This window comes from Haplochromis burtoni, unplaced genomic scaffold (genome assembly GCF_018398535.1).
Source record: "Haplochromis burtoni strain Fernald_Lab_line unplaced genomic scaffold, NCSU_Asbu1 Contig_178, whole genome shotgun sequence".
Taxonomy (NCBI): domain Eukaryota; kingdom Metazoa; phylum Chordata; class Actinopteri; order Cichliformes; family Cichlidae; genus Haplochromis; species Haplochromis burtoni.
The window spans coordinates 1,194,784-1,213,720 of record NW_024582539.1 but is presented as its reverse complement, the minus strand read 5'-3'; the positions used below and the strand labels follow the sequence as shown (position 1 = coordinate 1,213,720).

General features: G+C 40.8%; 1 protein-coding gene across 1 annotated transcript; it reads left to right on the top strand.

Moving 5' to 3' along the window:
- The first annotated feature begins 520 nt into the window (after positions 1-520).
- Positions 521-10,603, top strand: ccdc3a (coiled-coil domain containing 3a). The gene is made up of 3 exons (XM_005942678.3): positions 521-1,477; positions 2,202-2,379; positions 9,643-10,603. Exons 1-3 carry the CDS (start codon positions 1,071-1,073, stop codon positions 9,946-9,948), a joined length of 891 nt encoding a protein of 296 aa, XP_005942740.1. The 5' UTR covers positions 521-1,070; the 3' UTR covers positions 9,949-10,603.
- Positions 10,604-18,937: the final 8,334 nt, after the last annotated feature.

Below are 18,937 nucleotides of genomic sequence, written 5' to 3'. Positions count from 1 at the left end.
AATCCCTGGAGGATTTTCACCACAGAAATATTGTCTCCCTCGGGATTTCCCTTAATGCTTCAAAACTCCCAGTGATCCTTGTCCAGGAGCCACTGGACCCCACTGACCCACAATAGGTAGCCAAAATCAAAGATTTGTATTAAAGGTCTATCAGAAAGAATGTTGGGACTCACACAACATGACACACTAAGTTCCCAGAATAGTGCTTGAATAACCTAAAAGACCCACTGTACCCCCAGTGTGTTGTAAAACAAATTCGAGGTACCCTGGAACCCAGTGGAAACTTCAGCAGCACCCCCCTTTGGACCCATTCAAATTCTTCTCAGATGCTTTGATTTATCTCCCATGGAACTTCCTCCAGCCAAACCCTGGCTCCTGTGATACCATCTCCCACCACAGCGATTGTCCTTTTATAATCACGTTTAACGCCTTCACATGCCGAAAAGAAGAAGTCGATTCCTCAAGGAAGTATTCGTTTCATGAAGCGACGCGTTTTGTGAAGAACCTGGAGTATATTTGAATTAATAATCTTTTTGATCGAAAGAGTTTTATACATCATGTGGGTTATAATATTATGTCTGAGGTCACCAGGTTCAAAACCTCAGGTTCATCACCTTTTCATCAGGCAAAATACCACTTCAACGCATCGACCACCCCTCATTGAAACTCTAAATATCAAAGCAGCGCACGAGTCCTTGAAGGCATCACCATCGCTCTGTTTAAACCTCGCCTCCTCCAAGCAGGAGAACGGACAGAGCTGCAGGTTGGAGCGGTTAGTCTTTGCACATTCATATTAATCCTACTTTATTCTTTCCAAAAGTCTTCAGACGATTGAAGTTAGCTTGAGTTTGTGTTAATGCTCAAAAACTCTGTCTGAAAAATTATTTTCATTGTGATTTAGCATCATCAAGTGGTTGAGGTAAACACATGTGCATAACTTTTGCAAAATCAACCAGATTTGTTTACTTTCGGCCACTTGGCTGGGTCTCCTGGAAACACTTAGGAAAAAGGAAAGACTCATCAACGCAGACTTTAGGAGGTGCCAGATAAGATTTTGTAGGCTTTTCGGGATGTTTCCCACGACTATCCTCCTCGCAACGCTCTGCGTTTTTGCGCATCTGGACACCTTTACGCGTGGCTGCCAGCTCCCCTCGGAATGGCGGCCGCTGAGCGAGGGCTGCCGGGCGGAACTTGCGGAGATCATCTTGTATGCCCGGGTCCTGGCAATCCACCGGGAGCCGGTGGGCGTTGGAGTGGGCAGTCTGTACAACTCCTTGCCCTTCGGGTTCGGATACGGGTACGAGGGCGCAGAGGAAGGGCTGCTGTACTCTGCAGAGGTGGAGTTGCTGTGTGACCAAGCCTGGGGCAGCATGCTGGAGGTACCCTCTGGATCCAGGCTCAACCTGACCGGGCTTGGTTACCTGTCCTGTCAGTCCCACACCGTGATGGAGAACTACTCCTATTTCTTTTTCCTCAGGTGAGGTAGAAAAAACGGTCACTTTTTATTTCAGAAAATTTATTTGATATATTTTTTTGGTTCTATTTTTATTTTTTTTTTGCAAAAAAAATGAAACCAAACCAAACCAAAAAATAACCCATAATTAAAAACTATTTCAGCTTTACCTGAATTTGTCAAATCTATTATTGTTGCCACATAAATGAAAGAGCACCTTTAAATTAACACTGTTTGTATGTAAATAATCAAAGTAGTAAAACAAATGAGTAAATACCACTTTGCAGGACTGCCACTTTTGGCTTTGGCCTTCATCAAGACTTTTTATTACTGTACACCTATCAGCTATAAATTGGAGTTATTAGCAAATGATCAGTTTATCAGTCACACAGATTATGACATCATGATGTATTTCTGTTCTCTATTCTGGCTGTTAAAGCAGACCTACTAGTTATTTTCTTATAGTATACAATACATTGGTGGATGTTCATATTGAAAATGGCCAAAGTTTAAAATAACAAGATCAGTAGATTTGCAAATAATTCCTCAGAACCAAATAGCCAGGGTTCAGAATGCTATTTCTAATAAATTTCTAACATAAATACTCATTATTTTAATTTGTGAATCATGCAAAGCTTCTCCGGTACAATCCAAGAACAAAAATATACTGGAAAGGAGCAGAGTGCATTCTTTTTAAATGCAGATTCAAATGTGCTGCTTACAGTTGTCCCCTTCATCTCCTCTGTAGGATGGATGAGAACTACAGCATCCGACCTCATGGGGTCAACTTCCAAGATGCCATCTTTGCTGACACGATTGAGAACAGACGCACGTTTTCCAGTCTGTTTCAGTTCTCCAACTGCACTCAGGGGAGCCAACCATTTCAGACTTTCAGCCCCGAGTGGGACATGCAGGAAGACAGCAGGGTAAGGCATCACTTAGTCATAGTTAGCCTGTTAAAGTGTTGTACATGAAGAAGAGAAACCAAATGTCTATGATTAAACTGACCATTGCAATCTATAATAAAAAGCTTCATCATCTTCTTAGAAATGTTGGTGGGGTTTTGCTGACACTGCAAACAAACACAAAACTATCTTGTTGTCACAGAGATAACAAATAGTCCATGGGATCATCAGGGAGCAAATGTGTTTTTATTAAATTTGATTTTTTATTGCTTTTATATATCCCCCCACCCACAAAAAACAAACAAACAAACAAACAAAAACCAAATTTATGAGCAGTACAACTTCCCAGCCAAGAGTTTGTGGAAATGGTGAGCCATGTGCCACCTCACACACACACACACACACACACACACACACACACACACACACACACACACACACAATGAATATGAGTCACAGTGAAATAAGTATTTGATCCCCAGCAACCCAGCTAGACATCTGACTCCCATGGGTGGGATTTCAAACAACCAATTAATGACACCGATTTCAGCTTGTTATTTGTATAAAGTACACCTGTCCAAAGAATCACTTTCTTCCATTCCAACCTCTCCACCACTGTGAGCAAGAGCAAAGAGCTGTGAGAAGATGTCATTGAAACCAATCTCAAGCTCTCTTGCTTCACCTGCCATGTTTGTAGAAAAAATGCTGATTATCACCCAAAAACACCATCCCCACAGTCATGCATGGAAGCGGAAATCATGCATTGGTGCTGTTTTTCTGCTAACGGTACATGATGGCTTAACATATATTAAGGGAAAATGGACAGGACCATGTACCTTAAAATCTTGGATGAGAAATCTCCTTCACTCAGACAGAACACTGAAAATGGGTCATGGATGAGTCTTCAGGCATTACAATGACCCGGAACATACTGACAAAGCTACAAAGGAGTGGCTAAACTGGCTAGGCCACTTCAAGACCTTAATGTGCATCTTCGCACACTAAGGTCATGAAGTGGCCTAGCCAGTCTCCAGACCTCAGTCCTCTAGAAAATCTGTGGAAGGACTTGAAGCTTCGAGTTACTAAGCAACTGCCAAGAAATCTAAAGGGTTGGAGAGTTTCTGTAAAGAGGAGTGGTCCAAGATTCCTCCTGAGATGTGTGCAAACCTGACCTGACCAGCTACAGGAAACATCTTACTGCTGTGCTTGCCAGCAAGGGCTTCTCCACCAAGTAGTAAGTCATGGTTATCTAAGGATCAAATACTTATTTAACTCACTGACATGTAACTCAAATTTTGCAACTTTTATGTCATGTGTTTTTGTTTGATAATTTGAATGCTTGTTTTGAACATAGGTTTGAAAATTATGTCACTGTATAAATAGTAGCTAATTCCCAAAATCACAGGCCTCAGATGGCTCTAAGGGCTCCATTCCCAACAGTTTTTTTCTAGACTTGGCTATGCATGATGTCATTGAGAGTAGATATAGTCAACTTTGATTGGACGCAAACACAGGAGCACCACTCACACGATTCTTCTATTTACAAGGGGCAGCCAATCAGAAGCAAGTTTGCTTAAAGAGCTGTTGACCTTAAAATGAAAGGAGCTATTTAAAAAAAGAGCTTCTTAGAAGAATGAGCCTAGTCAGTCCCCTGTTTCAAATAGGCCAACTTTTTGTGGGGGTTTGCAGAAAATGTAAATAAACTCAAAACCATGTTGTTACCATGGTGATAACAGATTAAGGGTGCAGACAAATAGCAGTGTGCAGGGAACTGGAAGTGGAGCAACTAACAATATTAGGGTGCTGTAGTTTCGGTAATGTTTGAGTCAGAAACTGGCAATGAATCAACCGCTGTAGCTGAACTATGTGTACGAGCAGAGGGAGGTCTTGGTTTGTGTGTGTGGACACCTAATAATGAGCTGAGTTGTGAGTCCGTTGACAGGAATGTGGGAAAGAAAGATCAGTCAAACTACCCTCTGGCACTGCGCAGAGCTGAACACACAAATACCCACACAAAATGGATTGATTCTCAGAAGGATAACAAAAATGCCCACATGCACCAACACAAAAGAATCAATTGTACTGTTAATAAAGTTTTAATATGTGATTGGCCCGACATAATCACGTCCCAACCTGTTGTAGATCAAAGCAAACTGACGAGTCGAGGTCCTTCCAGGTTGCACCTCAGGCATATCGGATACTGTCCGTGCACCCCGAGGTCAAAGATCAAATAGCAGAGATCCACGACTTTGACACCACCAGCTTGAAAGCGTGTCAGTCTGCAGCTTTGATCTGTACCAGCATGAAGCAACATATCACGCTGACCTCGGACCAGAGATGGGCTGAAGCTTGTGATGGGAGCTTTGCTGCTGGGATTCAGACATTCATTATCACATCTGCTCTGACCGATTCAAGCTCGCACCTCAAACAAGACAGGACACGGCAGCTGGAGACAAATTTACGACACGTCTTTGCTTTTATTTTGAAAAGGTACAGCTGAGTGGTTGCTGAATAGTTTTTGTGACACACCAAAGAAGAGGCCCTCACTTTGGTGTTTTAATGATGATGAAGAGCACAGCAAAGCTGGTGCCCTGTGGATGAAGGCAACATCACACCCTGGAAGAAAAAACATCCTTCAGGATGCTTCTTGAAGGGATAAAGATGATCAATTAAAACACAATTTATGGTGACATTTCACTCTTTGGCAAAGGTGACACTGATATGCACTTGATGTGCTCATTCGCTTCAAGTCTTCCTTCATATCATAACTGATTTTTTTTGTCTCAGTGTTTTGGGTGTGGGTTTTGTTTTCCTTGCATGATTTGGAAATAATGGAGATGAAAATAAGCACAATAGATCCCCTTAAAGTCAGTGCGATTTACATACAGCGTCTCTATTAGAATCATTTAATACATCCGATGGACCGTGGAGCATTACGTGGATCTTTTTCATACACTTGTATCCATTTATTGCACTCGTTATCATCATCATCTTAACACTGAGGGATGTTGTGCCTCATTCCTGGCTGACTTTTTCTCTACTGCCTGCAGCATTCACAGCTGATTTACCTCTTCAGCTTTAAATAATCTCACAGCTAATTTAGCCACAGCATTATTTAAGAGCAAGAATTTAACTGTTAAAAGGCTGCAAAGTGTGGTGTTGTAGTGCCTTCTTTTCTGTTTCTGTTCTGGTTTAAACTACAGGATCTAGCCTCTGAATTAAAGGGGTCATAGTTCAGGCAAAAAGGGGTTAAAGGTGCTGTTATTGTAGAGGAGGATTCACGTGCTCCTCTACAATAACCTTTAGGCAAGGCAGGACAAAACAGGTGTTTTGTTTGGGAATGTATATGGACACATAAAAAATGGGGAAAGAAATCTCTCTTCTTTCTCTTTTTATCCTTCTTTAATCTAACAGCCAAGAACCAAGCCTATTAATACTTTTATTATCTAAAGTTAGCTTCCCTTCTTGCATCACTCTGTGCTTTCATCCTTCAGCTGCATTTAAAGACAAAAAAAAAAAAATCCCTAAAATCAGAGCTGGGAGGAGGTTTGCTTCTGATTTCAGCTTTGTGGGAACCAGATGCCCCGCCAGAAGGATAGACAGGAGACTTCCTTCACTGCACTTTTCCTGCCAAAACCTTCAATTAGCTTTTGTTCAAAGGCTCATCTTATCAGTAGTGCTCAGAGCTGCTTTTGCCACAAGCCAGGTCAGACACTCCTGTGGGTCTAATACAGATATAATACATACATATCATAGGAGTTCTTTGATTCTTTGACAGGTCACAAGAAGGCAGGCAGATGGCTCGAACACTTCCTAATCACTTCCATATACAGCACATTTTTACTGTGTATGCATACAGAACTGGTTGATTGTACCCACGGTACGGGAAGGCAGAATTTTGAACCCTCATGCAAACCCCTTTAACAAGTTTCCTGACTCTCATTAACATTTTATGTACGTGCTTACAGAGGGGTAAAAGGGAGTGCCTGTTTCACTCAAGAGTTAGACACTAAAGCTCATAAAAAATACATTATCAGACTGTGTTTTACAGAAATAAAGGAGAAAAGTGCAGAAGCCGAGGAGAAATGCCACCCTATGGAGCACCTCTTCACCACCTTTATTTCTTTTCTGCTCTCCGTCTCTTTGTTCCTTTTGTCTCTTCATCACTTTTTCCTTTCCATTTTCTAGCCTTCCCTTCCCACGCACGCACAGACAATATAAAATCTGCACAAGGAGAGGAGAAACCTTGGCTTGGCTCTTTAACGCCAGCAGTGGAGCTCTAAAGCCACTAACTGTGTGTAAAGGTGTCTGGCCATGTGTGTTGTCTGTGTAATTGTGTGGACTCCTGCTGAGATTCTACATAAAGTTAGGGAGAGAAATCAAAAAGTCTGCAGAAATGAATGAGGAGTCAGGTCAAGCTGGGCGCAAACAAAAACACCTCTAAATTCTTTCAAACATGATTACAGCCTTTGGGGTTTTTTGTGTTTTCTTTTCCACTTTTGCTTCCATATTTGACATTGTGTCTTTTTCCTTTTACTCAAACAAATGAGTAAAAAAACAAACAAACAAAAAAAACAAGAATTTACATAAATTCCTCAAGTTTGGTCCAGAGCAAAATGTTCTAAGAGCAAGTTTAGCATTGCTAGAACTGGACTGGATGGCCTGTGGTGTCACAGTGCAAAGTATTGCAGTGACATTAAACTTGCTGTCATGAGGTTTGCATGGCTGATTTAATTTCTCTGACCTTCCTACATTTGCAGCAGTTATGAGTTATAAACCCCCAAAACCTACAGCCATACATGTTAAACACAGGACAAAGTCCGAGGAGCACATTTTTTTCAAATTGTTTATCCAGAGTTACCAAACACCTTCACCTGCTTCACTGTTGCAAATATGTTACAGACAGAATGTTCAGCAAACGCAACTTCACAAAAAAAAAAAACAAAAAACAAAAAAAAAAAACCATTATTGCAATAAAGACAGAGTCACTGACAGGTCAGACTTTTCAGTGATGACTGTGATCAGAGTAAGAACTACTTTGTTGCTTTCAGCTATTTGCAGAAGTCTTTCTTCAGAGTTTATTGCATACCTTCAGCATCAGACAGAAGCAGGGTAAGTCCATTAGTGTTTTGCAGCCCGGCAGCACTAATTACTCATGACAAAAGATCTAACACCGAGACGGGATCGATCAGAATCTAATGACAAACACCAGTGTGTCCTTCAGTCAAGTTAGCTCTCACACAGATTTAAAATCTTCTGATCCGTTCATTGAAGTTTACAAAAGCTTGCATGGATGCGTTCTAATAACGACACATAAGATAATTATAAACCGAACTACCAAAATATATCCACCATGTTAAGAAATCTCTGACTTCATGTTATTTCCAGTCAGGCAATGTCTCATTATGACATCACTGTTAAGATGTGGTACCTGCACTGATGAGCCAAAATGTCAGACTGAATCAGAACAGACTGAAAGGTTTCAAGGACCTGAAGGGTCACATGTGACCCGACCTGAAGGAAACTGCAACATAGGGCGATCAGTCATTGTAGCCATTTTAGACCACAGTTGCTGTAAATGTTAATTGTTAAATAAATAGAGTTTTGAACAAACTAAGACGACATCCCCATAGGTTCTTGCCTCCCTTTACTGACTTTTGGATACTGAAGAACCTGAATGTTTCTGTGTTCTGTCTTTCTTCACTGTGGACCTTTGTGCATTCAGTTGTCATCACATGTCCTCTAAATACTGTTTATACAGATGATGCTAAACAGCAGGCAGGTGTGACCCGGATGTTTTGACAGTTGGTGTGCGTTTGTGTGTCCGTGTGTGCTTGATGCATCCCACTGTGAAATTTCCTAAGAGAACTGAAAAGGCAAGGCTTCAAACTGTTTAAAAAAAAAGAAAAAAAAAGAATATGAATTTGACTTCAGTCTTACTGAATAGGAACAAATGCATGAAATATTTTCTCTCCCTGGTGGATTGTATCCATGCAGAGGGATTTGGTTTTATTCACATGGGTTTCTACCTTTACGCTGATAAAAAGGTAAATGGAATTTTATTGCTTGCACGTACTACAAACAACATGATCTCTTAGTCTGTGCATACAGTGCAGTATCACCATATGGCCGGGTAACATTGTCCTCGTGAGATTATCTTCATCAGTCTCAGTATGAACTATTTAGACTTTAAAATGAAGTTTAATGTAAAGGGTTTTTTTGTTTTATTTGGGTGTATTGTATTGCAAAACTAATTCCAAGAAAGGTAGTATGCCATATAAAATGTAAATACAAATAGACCCAAAGGTCCAACAACTGGTCTTCTCTGTTCCCAGACTTTTATGGACCATTGTTAAAAGAAGAGGGAATGCTACACCTTGGTAAACATGACCACCCTCCCACTAATACCCTAAGAGGCTTCTTCAGTTTGTAGTCTTTAGTCTAAGCTAAGCACTAAGCTAAAGTCCCTCCAGTTTTAGCTAACAGACACAACAGTAATGTCTTCTCAGTATTTCTTTAACATAGTTTAAGACAATTTTTCAGCAATTGTTTTCCAAAACAAATGGCACTAAAACAAACTGCATTATATGCCAAAACCATACGAGTGTCCATTTTTGCGATCCTTGGTACCACAGTACAAAACAGCAAGCTAAAAGAACAGGGGCTTGGCCTTAACCTCGACTGTGGTCATCTGAGTATGTATGCAGAGTGAGACAAATAGTGAATGTACAGTACATACTTGTAGTTCACAATATTTTTGAGTTTGTATACGTTACTTGTGATAAAGTGTGCCCATAAACAGAGGAAACCAAACCATACATTCCCACTGGGACATCAACAGCTGTCACCTTTGTGAACCCTGTCGGTTCAGGTCAGCTCTCTTCCATCAAGAACGTGCAACATTAGGGTCCCAGAAACATCAAAACATGTGACCCTTGCATAGGGATGAGAGGTCAATAGTACATTTATATTACACAGGTACCCAAACACACATGTGTTTTTGAAATGGGAGTAGAAGCCTATAGAAAAGTAAATAAGACTTCCTGCTTAGCATGTTAGGCTTGTTACAAGATAAACAACATGCACAGGAGAGAAAACACACACACACACACACACACACACACACACACACACACACACACACACACACACACGTAGAGCTCCCACTCTACACATCTAGCTGACGAGATAGCAGCTGGAAGTCTACAACAGTTTGTCAGACACTTAAGACAACAAGCCTTCACGTATGCTAACTAACATCACTTTTTTCCTCCTTACCCCCAGCTGCTGTGCTCCTCGGTGCAGGCTGCACTGTTTGAGGAGGAGGAACGAGGCCGGAAGTTGCAGGAGCGGTTGGCTGCAGCGGAAAGGAGGAACCGGCAGCTGAAGGAGCGAGTTCGCAAGGTGAAGCGTTCCTTGAGGAACGCCCGCAAAGCTGCACGCAAGGCTGAGCAGCAGGCACAGGAGCTGCAACAGAGGCTAAAAGCCTCAGAGAGAATGGCGGGACATCACCTCAACACTATAACACAGAAGGAGCCTCCACTCGGGGGTTACACAAGTGCAGCGATACGTCACAGGATGCAACTTTAAATCGTATAAGTGCCACTCACCTGGACTGCAGAGTGGTTGTAGATCTGGAGAGACTGCTGGGCGGTCTCTCTGCAAGGGACGGAGAAGTGTCACTTATGAGTAAAAACACTTTAAAAGCAATACTCTTCACAGTTGTCTTGTAAATAAACTGCTATCCCTTTTCTTTCTACCTGGAACTCCTCTAATAAACTGTGGATAAGCGTGATTCCCACTTATCTGATAAAAATAAACAGTTTTCTGAATGAGAATCAAACATTTCTCTTTTCCCACTGATTCCTTCTTTGGTTGTTCAGCTCTGCTGCCTTCATGAGTGGATTAAGTGGCAGAGCTGTGCTCATCTCAAGATGTTGTCTTGCTCTGCTCTGACACTAAGAGCAGCTGTGAGCAATAGTAACAGCCACAGTGGGAGCTTATTGAGATGTGAAGGACAATTAGTTCTCTTTGCTTTTCAGCTGTTAATTAAAACACAGTTATGATTTTCACAAGGCACCACTTTTACCTCAGTGGAAAAAACCTGCACCAGGGAACTATTTAGGGATAGAGTTCAGTTGCTTTTAAGTTTCATGCCAGAATTCCAGATAGACAAAGTTTCACAAGCTATAGGAGGTGTCAGCTTTACAATAAAGTCTATAACAAGGATTTTGGCCTCTGAGTTTCTCTGTTATAAGATCTGCATTTGCAAATGCCAAATACTGAATAGTACATATAAAAGGATGCATGTAAATTAATAGTCAAATACAAGTTCTTTACCATTTGATCAACCAATCAATTAATGAAAGCCCTGCATTACACTGACATCCTGTCCAGGCTCAGCTATGGTAGCTGAGATAGGCTTCAGCCGATTCATGGAGGGCAATAATATATTCTCTAAATGTGGTAACAGTTACTTACATATTTTCTGATCATAATGAAAACATTAGGATCGTTTTGAAGTCAGGTAAACTTTTGAAATTGGGAGAGCAATTTTAAAAACAAAGCAAAAAGTAAAGAACTACATATTTGGATACCAACTGGGTTTGAGGTCAGTCCTCATAAGATGACAGCTGATGGTTTCGAGAAGCACTTTGGCATTCAAAGCATGCTCAAAGTTCATTGATCAATACTACAATGACTACAAATAGACTACAGAGAGAAAGCCGACATTAAAAAAAACAAAACAACTTACAGTCCCAAAACTTTGTGTGCGTGCCGTTTTCACCTGCATAGGTATGCATACAGCACATTTTCAAAGCTGCTGCTTGAAAACAGCTCCTTGTTGCTTCTACACGCAGCTGCCAGTGATGCTGATGAGAACAATTACACTGAAATGAAAAATTAGAGTTGACGCCCGGAAAAATGAACTAACCGACACACCAAAGATCAAAAATATATGATCACGGCTGAGTGACGCAATAAGGTACAGCTCGTCCAATATCAGTAATGCGATGATGAAACAATTCTTGGATTTCTGAGAGAAGGCTCATTTATTTTTAATGCAAGTTAAAGTCTGTATACACAGCTAGCTTGTGAATATTTTTGTATGAATGATTTTTCTGTGGGGATAGGTTAATTGGATAACCCAAATTGTCACTAGGTGTGAATGTGCAAATGAATGTGAGTGTGAATGGTTGTCTGTCCCTGTGTGTTGGCCTTGCGACAGACTGGCGACCTGTCCAGGGTGTACCCCGCCTCTCGCCCTATGACAACTGGGATAGGCTCCAGCACCCCCCGCGACCCTGAAAAGGATAAGCGGAAGTGAATGGATGGATGGATGGATGAATTTTACTGTGTATAAAATTTTAGTTTGATGAACTTCAGAGTGGAAGTTTGAAGGAGAGAAAAAAAAATCTAGGTCACTAGAGTACAAACAACAAATCCCAGCATGAGCAAGCACACACAAACGGTGTGCTAGTTAAGCTCTGCAGTGACACACAGAGTGTAAAGAGAGGTTAAGGGTAGAGGAGACACTGTATATGTGTGTGCGTGTCTGGTCCATCAAGTGACTGGAATGTGTTTGTGTGGGCAGCAGTGTTCTGAGCAGCAGGATCTTGCTGAAATATTCCTCTGGAGGGAGGCCATCGCATCACGAGACCTCACCGAGTGGAAGGAAAACAAATCACTAAAGCAGGACATATTGAGGGGCAAGCCAGAATGGGATGTAGACGCAGGGGAGATCTTTTTCACCAAAAACTGATTCACTGTGTCTGTCTTGATGAAAAGCTTCGTGATGATGAGGTGAAGAATAAGGCAGGAGTTTATCACCTGCAGTGTAACGATTGATGAGATCCTGGGGGGGAACAAGCTTAGAAAAGGAAAACGCTCCTTTTTTGTACATCCTGCCGAGAGACTCTCAGGTAGATGAAGTAGCCATTTAAAGTGACCGTGGTTTGATTTCATGGGAAAGCTGTTGTTTGTGAAAAATGTTAAAATATTTGAACATTTTGCTGGAATATTGTATCCCTCCAGGAAGAAAGCACGTATCAAGAGGAAATGCTGTATCCAAATACATACAGTGGTGTGTGAAAGTGTTGACCCCTTCATCATTTCCGATTATTTTGTATGTTTGTCACACTTAAATGTTTTATATCATCAAACACATTTAAATATTAGCCAAAGACAACACAAGTAAACACAAAATGCAGTCAACCTTAACCCTATGTCATAGTCTGCTGTGTGTATTGTTTCAGTTCAAATCATATAGCACCAAATCACAACGGTATATTGTGAGGTAAAGACCCGACAATAAGCGAGAGAAGACCCCAAACCAGATGAAAAACAATGTGCAAGCAAAAACTCCCTTTTAACAGGACAAATAGAACCAAGCAGAACCAGGCTCTAGAAAGAGGCCATCAGCTGTTTGGGATGAGCAGGAGTAATGGAAGTGAGATACAACTACACAGGAGCATAAGACTAACTTTGAAACACAAAATACAACAGAAATGAGACTGATGAAAGGAATAGAATGGACACACACACACACACACACACACACACACACACACACACACACACACACACACACACACACACACACACACACACAATAAACCTGAAGTCACCAGTAACTTCACAGGAGACTCAAGTAACAAGACCATTACATCAACCCTAAAGCATCCAGAAAAGATAAGATAGCCAAGACTTGTAAACACAAGTAAATGGTAACAACTCTATTGACAGAATGGCACTTGATGTGCTTGCAGCAGAGCATTTTATTAAAACCTCGTGCCAACTCAAAGGAGTGGTGGTAGAAAAGTTCTAGCAGTCAAAAGTGCAACTAGGAATTCTACATTTTATCAAATTGTGCTTGAAAATGATGAGAAAGTCCATCTGACTGGACTTTTGAACAAGCACAACGAAGAAGAAATGGCTCAAAAGGAAGAATAATGATGTTAAAGGCCAGATCCAAATCTCTTTGAAATATTGTGACAGTGGTGTTTGCTTATTCTTAAACATCTTGCAACTGAGTGGTCAGGTTTTAGCTACCAAAACTCACATACAATTAATCATTTTACAGGATTAAAAAAAAAAAAAAAAAAATGAAATTTAAAAAAAAAAATGTTTAAATTGTTTTACAGCACACATTTTGGCTTGTGATGAGTGGAATTAAAGCGCCGTTGTTCCCTTTAAATGTCACAGTCGACATACGTGACCTGTGCTTTCTCTGATATGTTAAAAAAAAAATGCAAAACTTTTGCTGGTTTGTAGGTGAATCCTTCCTTAGTTATGCTGTAATAGGCGTAGGTGTTATGAAATGGCTGCGTGCAAGCAGGAAAAGGACCCAAAGTGCAGAATCCGGAGACAAACATAAACTCAAATGCTGATCTTAAACAGACAAAACTAAGAATCCAAATAACTTACACATGCAGACAGAACACACAGCATATATGATGGTGGATAAGGGAGATCACAACATAGACACAAAGAAACACGGGGCTTAAAAAATACAGAGGGAGCAATCAGGGCTGACGAGACAAAGGAAGCAAAACCAGACGCATTAACATGAGACACGGACTTTCAAAGTAAAACAGGAAACATAACACAGAGACGCAGACTTGTCACAGGGATTCAGCAACTATGGAACAGAAGAGAAACCAGAAGGCACAACTCTGACAAAGAAACCAAAAGACTAGAAATGATAAATAAAGGCAAAAACCAAAGTACAATAATAATGAAAACTCTAAACTCTGGGTCAACGACCCAGGCACCCTAACGGTAGGCTGCTGGGGGATTCCCATGATGCATTGAGTTTTTCTTCTTCAGTCACCTTTCTCACTCACTATATGTTAATAGACCTCTCTGCATTCAATCATACTTGTCATTATTATTATTATTGTTATTATTATCTCTGGCTCTCTCCCACAGCATGTCTTTCATCCTGTCTTCCTTCTCTCTCCCCAACCGATCGCAGCAGACGGCCTGGTTCTGCCGGAGGTTTCTTCCTGTTAAAAGGGAGTTTTCCCTTGTCACTGTCGCCAAAGTGCTTGCTCATAGGTGGTCATTTGATTGTTGGGTTTTTCTCTGTATGTATTACTGTAGGGTCTACCTTACAATATAAAGCGCTTTGAGGCGACTGTTGGTGATTTGGTGCTATATAAATAAAATTGAATTGAATTGAATTGAAGGGGAAAACTATTTTTTGAAGGCTTCTTTTAATGGCATTTCTTTTTTCATCTGCAGAGTCTTTTTCAAAGAAGGAATCAATGTTTCTTTTGCAATATGTCAAATCATGAGTAGGCTGTTGAGGTGGGAGTTAGGGACTTATCTACCTCATCATGCAAGAAATTAAAATGCCCCTCTCCGTGTACAATCACAATTCCACAAAAGTTGGATTGCTGTGTAAAATGTAGATAAAAAACAGGGTGCAATCTTTATCAAATCTCATAACACACATTTCATTAACGATAGAACCTAGAAAACTGACTGGTTTAAACTGACAAAGATTTTTAAAAATGAGGTCATTTTGAATTTGATGGCAGCAACATGTCTCAAAAAATTGGGACGGGCCAACAAAAGGCTGGGAAAATGAGTGACGCTACAAAGAAAAGCTGAAGGAACAGAATTTAGGTTAAACAGCAACAGGTCAGTAACATGATTGGATATAAAAGAACATCTTAGGGAGGCAGAGTTTCTGAGAAATGAAGATGGGCTGAGATTCACCAATCTGCAAAAACTTGCAACTACAATTTGTGGAACAATTTGAGAATAATGTTTCTCAATATAAAAATGTGGAGAGAATGCTAGAAAATATCTTTACTGAAACCCAAAATCTTTTTCTATTATCGTAAAAGACCTTTTAGAATCATCTCTGGTGTAACTATGGTGGTGCAATATGATTTTCAACTTTGTTTGGTTGTTAGGGGCAGTAAAAGGAAAATATATGACTTCCCCCCCCTGCTGTTTGCATCCAGAGCTGTCAACCCAAATGACACAGATGATCTTTGCACACAACACGCCACAATCCCGCCTCCATTTCCTGCGACAGTGCTATCTCTTCGTTTCAGATGATCTGCCTGTCATTAGCTTTATAGAATACGCACGATTTGCCGCTCAGCAAAGAACAAAACAAGCAGCGAGCCAAGAGGAGAGGAGAAAACCCAGCAGTGAGAAATGTGATGAAGAAGAGGATGCCTTACAGAGAAGTGGCGAGGAGGGGGGAGAGAAGTGCTGAATTATAGATGAGGAGAAATCAGTTTAAGAAGCACAGAGATCAGTGACTCAGAGCACAAACACACTTACAGAGCCCTAAGTGTTTTTCAAGTTAGCTTGGCAGCCAATTTCAGCGAGAAATGTCTTCAGCGTGCGAGTGTAAAAATGAAGAGCAGTTTTGATTAAGCACAAATTCAGTTGGCAGCTTTCCCATTTGTATGTCTCCATGTATGAATATGTGCATATGTTGTTGTAAAGTGCTGCAAAGTGATGTAAAATACTTTGATTTTCACAATTTTCGTCTCAGTGCTTTGGACTGTGTGTCAGACGGAAAACTGATTTTGAATAAGTTAGCACATTCGTTCCTCTGTATTCAGCCATGATAAAAAGACAGTTGGGAGGAATGTCTCCAACTGAGATGGAGGGGAAAGTAAAGGAAGTGTGGCGACCTGAACCACAGGAAGCTCCAACAGGCCAAACTCTGCTAATAAAGAACTAATATTAATACAGCTTATCTTTGATGAGCACATATAGACCTTCAGGCTGATGCCGCTCAGTGCGGTAAAGTCAATGTCGTCTTAACCACTTACTTCAGTTGATAAGAAAAAAAAGAAAAAGTAAACTTTCAAAGAGAGATTTCTTTTTTCATGTTAGCTGATTAACTGTAATCCTGAATGGGTACAAAGGCTGAGAGTATCCTGCAGCTTTCATTGGTGATCTCTTTTAAGCTGCTTTTGGAACCAGTATGGAGTAAAACTTAAACATGGAAGAAAGTCAACGGTAGCTTAATCTGTGTTTCCAGGGTTCGTGGTTGTGGGGTTAGGGTGATGGGAATATCATGGGACCTTTGCAACATTGCGTTGGAATTGGAAACATAGGACCAAGAGACCATGGGACATGGCTCTCAAAACATAAAACATTGGGATAGAATCCTGGTAATATAGGATAGCAGGGACACTGAGAAAGTTCTTTTAAAACAGCGGATAATGGGAAGATAGAAACTTATGAACACAGAACCATGGGACCTTGTGATGTGATCCTGGGAACATACATTTTTGGAATAGGACATTGGGTACATAGAACCTCAAAAACAGAGAAACAATAGGGATGGGAACCTGGAAACACAGGACAATGGGCACATAGGACATTGGGGCAGAACCTTAGGAATATAGGACCTTGAAAACAATGGATACTTTGCAATGAACTGCAATGGGATCATTGTCCCATTAGATAGAAACAACTACTAGTAATGACTTCATGAATTTATTTACAAATAAAAAATTTTTTACCATTAGGCAAATAATTATTAATAATACCCTCACAGATGTAACATTTTCTACAGCTACCTTTAGTGCTATTCTTTTTTTTTTAGACTCCTTTTTTTCTATTGATCCTTCTGAGTTCATTTCAGCAGACGGACTCTGACAGTGGGCTCATCTATGTGCTTGTCCTGCTTCTCCTCAATGTAGCAGTTGATACTGTTAACCATAATATTTTATTAGAGATTACAGCATGCTGTTAATAGACCTCTCTGCATTGAATCATACTTGTTATTATTATTATTATTATTATTGTTATTATTATCTCTGGCTCTCTTCCACAGCATGTCTTTCATCCAGTCTTCCTTCTCTCTCCCCAACCGGTATTTAAAAGTAGAACTGGAGGCTCTCTTCTGTGGAACTCTCTGCCTCTCTTCTTACTTATTTTCACTCACTATGTGTTTATACACCACTCAGCATTTCCTCTCCCTCACCCTCAACAGGTCACAGCAGACGGCCGCTCCTCCCTGAGCCTGGTTGTGTTGGCATTTTCTTCCTGTTAAAATTGACTTTTTCCTTCTCACTGTTGCAAAAGTTGCTCAATTGCAGGGGGGTGTCATCTGATTCTTGGTGCTTTCCCTATATTATTGTAGGGTTTTTGGGTGGATGGGGTGGCTGTACTCAGGATGTGGAGCAGGTCATCTACTAATTGGCAGATTGGTCTTCAATCCCTGGCCGCTCCCAAATATCCTTGGGCAAAACACTAACCCCAAGTTGCTCTCTGATGGTTAATGAGGGATAAAGGACAATGGGGACGTAGATGCTCTCCAGCTTACAATAACAGCATTAGAATTGCCACTAATGTTATATGTTTAAAATGTTCGTTTAATATGATACTAGAGGCAAAAGATATGCATTGTAAGCATGACGTTAACTTCACCAAGACTTAGCAGCTAAATAATACAAAAAGTGAAATTACACCTGAACACCAGAGTCACGTAGTTGACACACAGCATATCAAATGACATGACTGGACTAAATGAAAAGTCAGAGGCTCCCACAAATGAGCAGGATTCATTGACTGGTGATGATACACATCTGTACAGCAGTTCATAACAATCAATCCCATAGCTGTTAACTCAGACAAAATTCTTATTTTAACCAAAACCTGATCAGCGCATTTTAACAATGAATTTGTTGTGACGCTGGGCTGCTGAAAGGTTTATAAACTTCTGTCACTGAAAACTTCCGCTTATCCTTTTCAGGGTCGCGCTGGAGCCTATCCCAGCTGTCATAGGGCGAGAGGCGGGGTACACCCTGGACAGATCGCCAGTCTGTCACAGGGCTAACACACAGAGACAAACAACCATTTGCGCGCTCACACTCACACCTGTGGGCAATTTGGATTAATCAATTAACCTATCCCCACAAACTGCATGTCTTTGGACGGTGGGAGGAAGCCGGAGTACCTGAAGGAACCCACGCAAACATAGGGAGAACATGCAAACTCCACACAGAAAGACCCTGGCCTGATGGTGGAATTGAACTCAGGACCGTCTTGCTGTGCAGCAACAGTGCTAATCACCATGCCACCGTGCTGCCCGTAGTAGTGAAAGCTATCACTACTACAAAAATACAGAGTGATATGTTGTATTTCCAAAGTTTTTTCTGCACTTTTATTGAACCCTTAGTTGCAATGACACATGAGGACATCCAATAAGTAGTGATAACTGGAGTGTAAACCAAAGGAGAACGTGTTCAAGTAGAGTGTTCACTTTTATGCTGGACAGTTACATCTGTTGAAAGGCAAGGCGTGCCTTTAGTGTTTGCAAGATCTGTCCTCTGTGTGTAAGCCATCTGCTGTACAGCATATACATTACATGCAGTCAGACTGTAGTAAAGAGTGTTTGCTCTAGTTCCAGATTCATGGATTCTTGAGTATGTGAGTGTTTAAATATTGAGAGATAACACACAGTCGAAAGTGTTTACATTTGCAGGAATGTAGTTGTCATTCTGACACTGTGTAGTGCTAATAAGTCAGTCTCATTTTGTCGAGTATGCACACAAACAGACAGAGAAAAAGAGTAAATGAGAGTAGAGAGTCA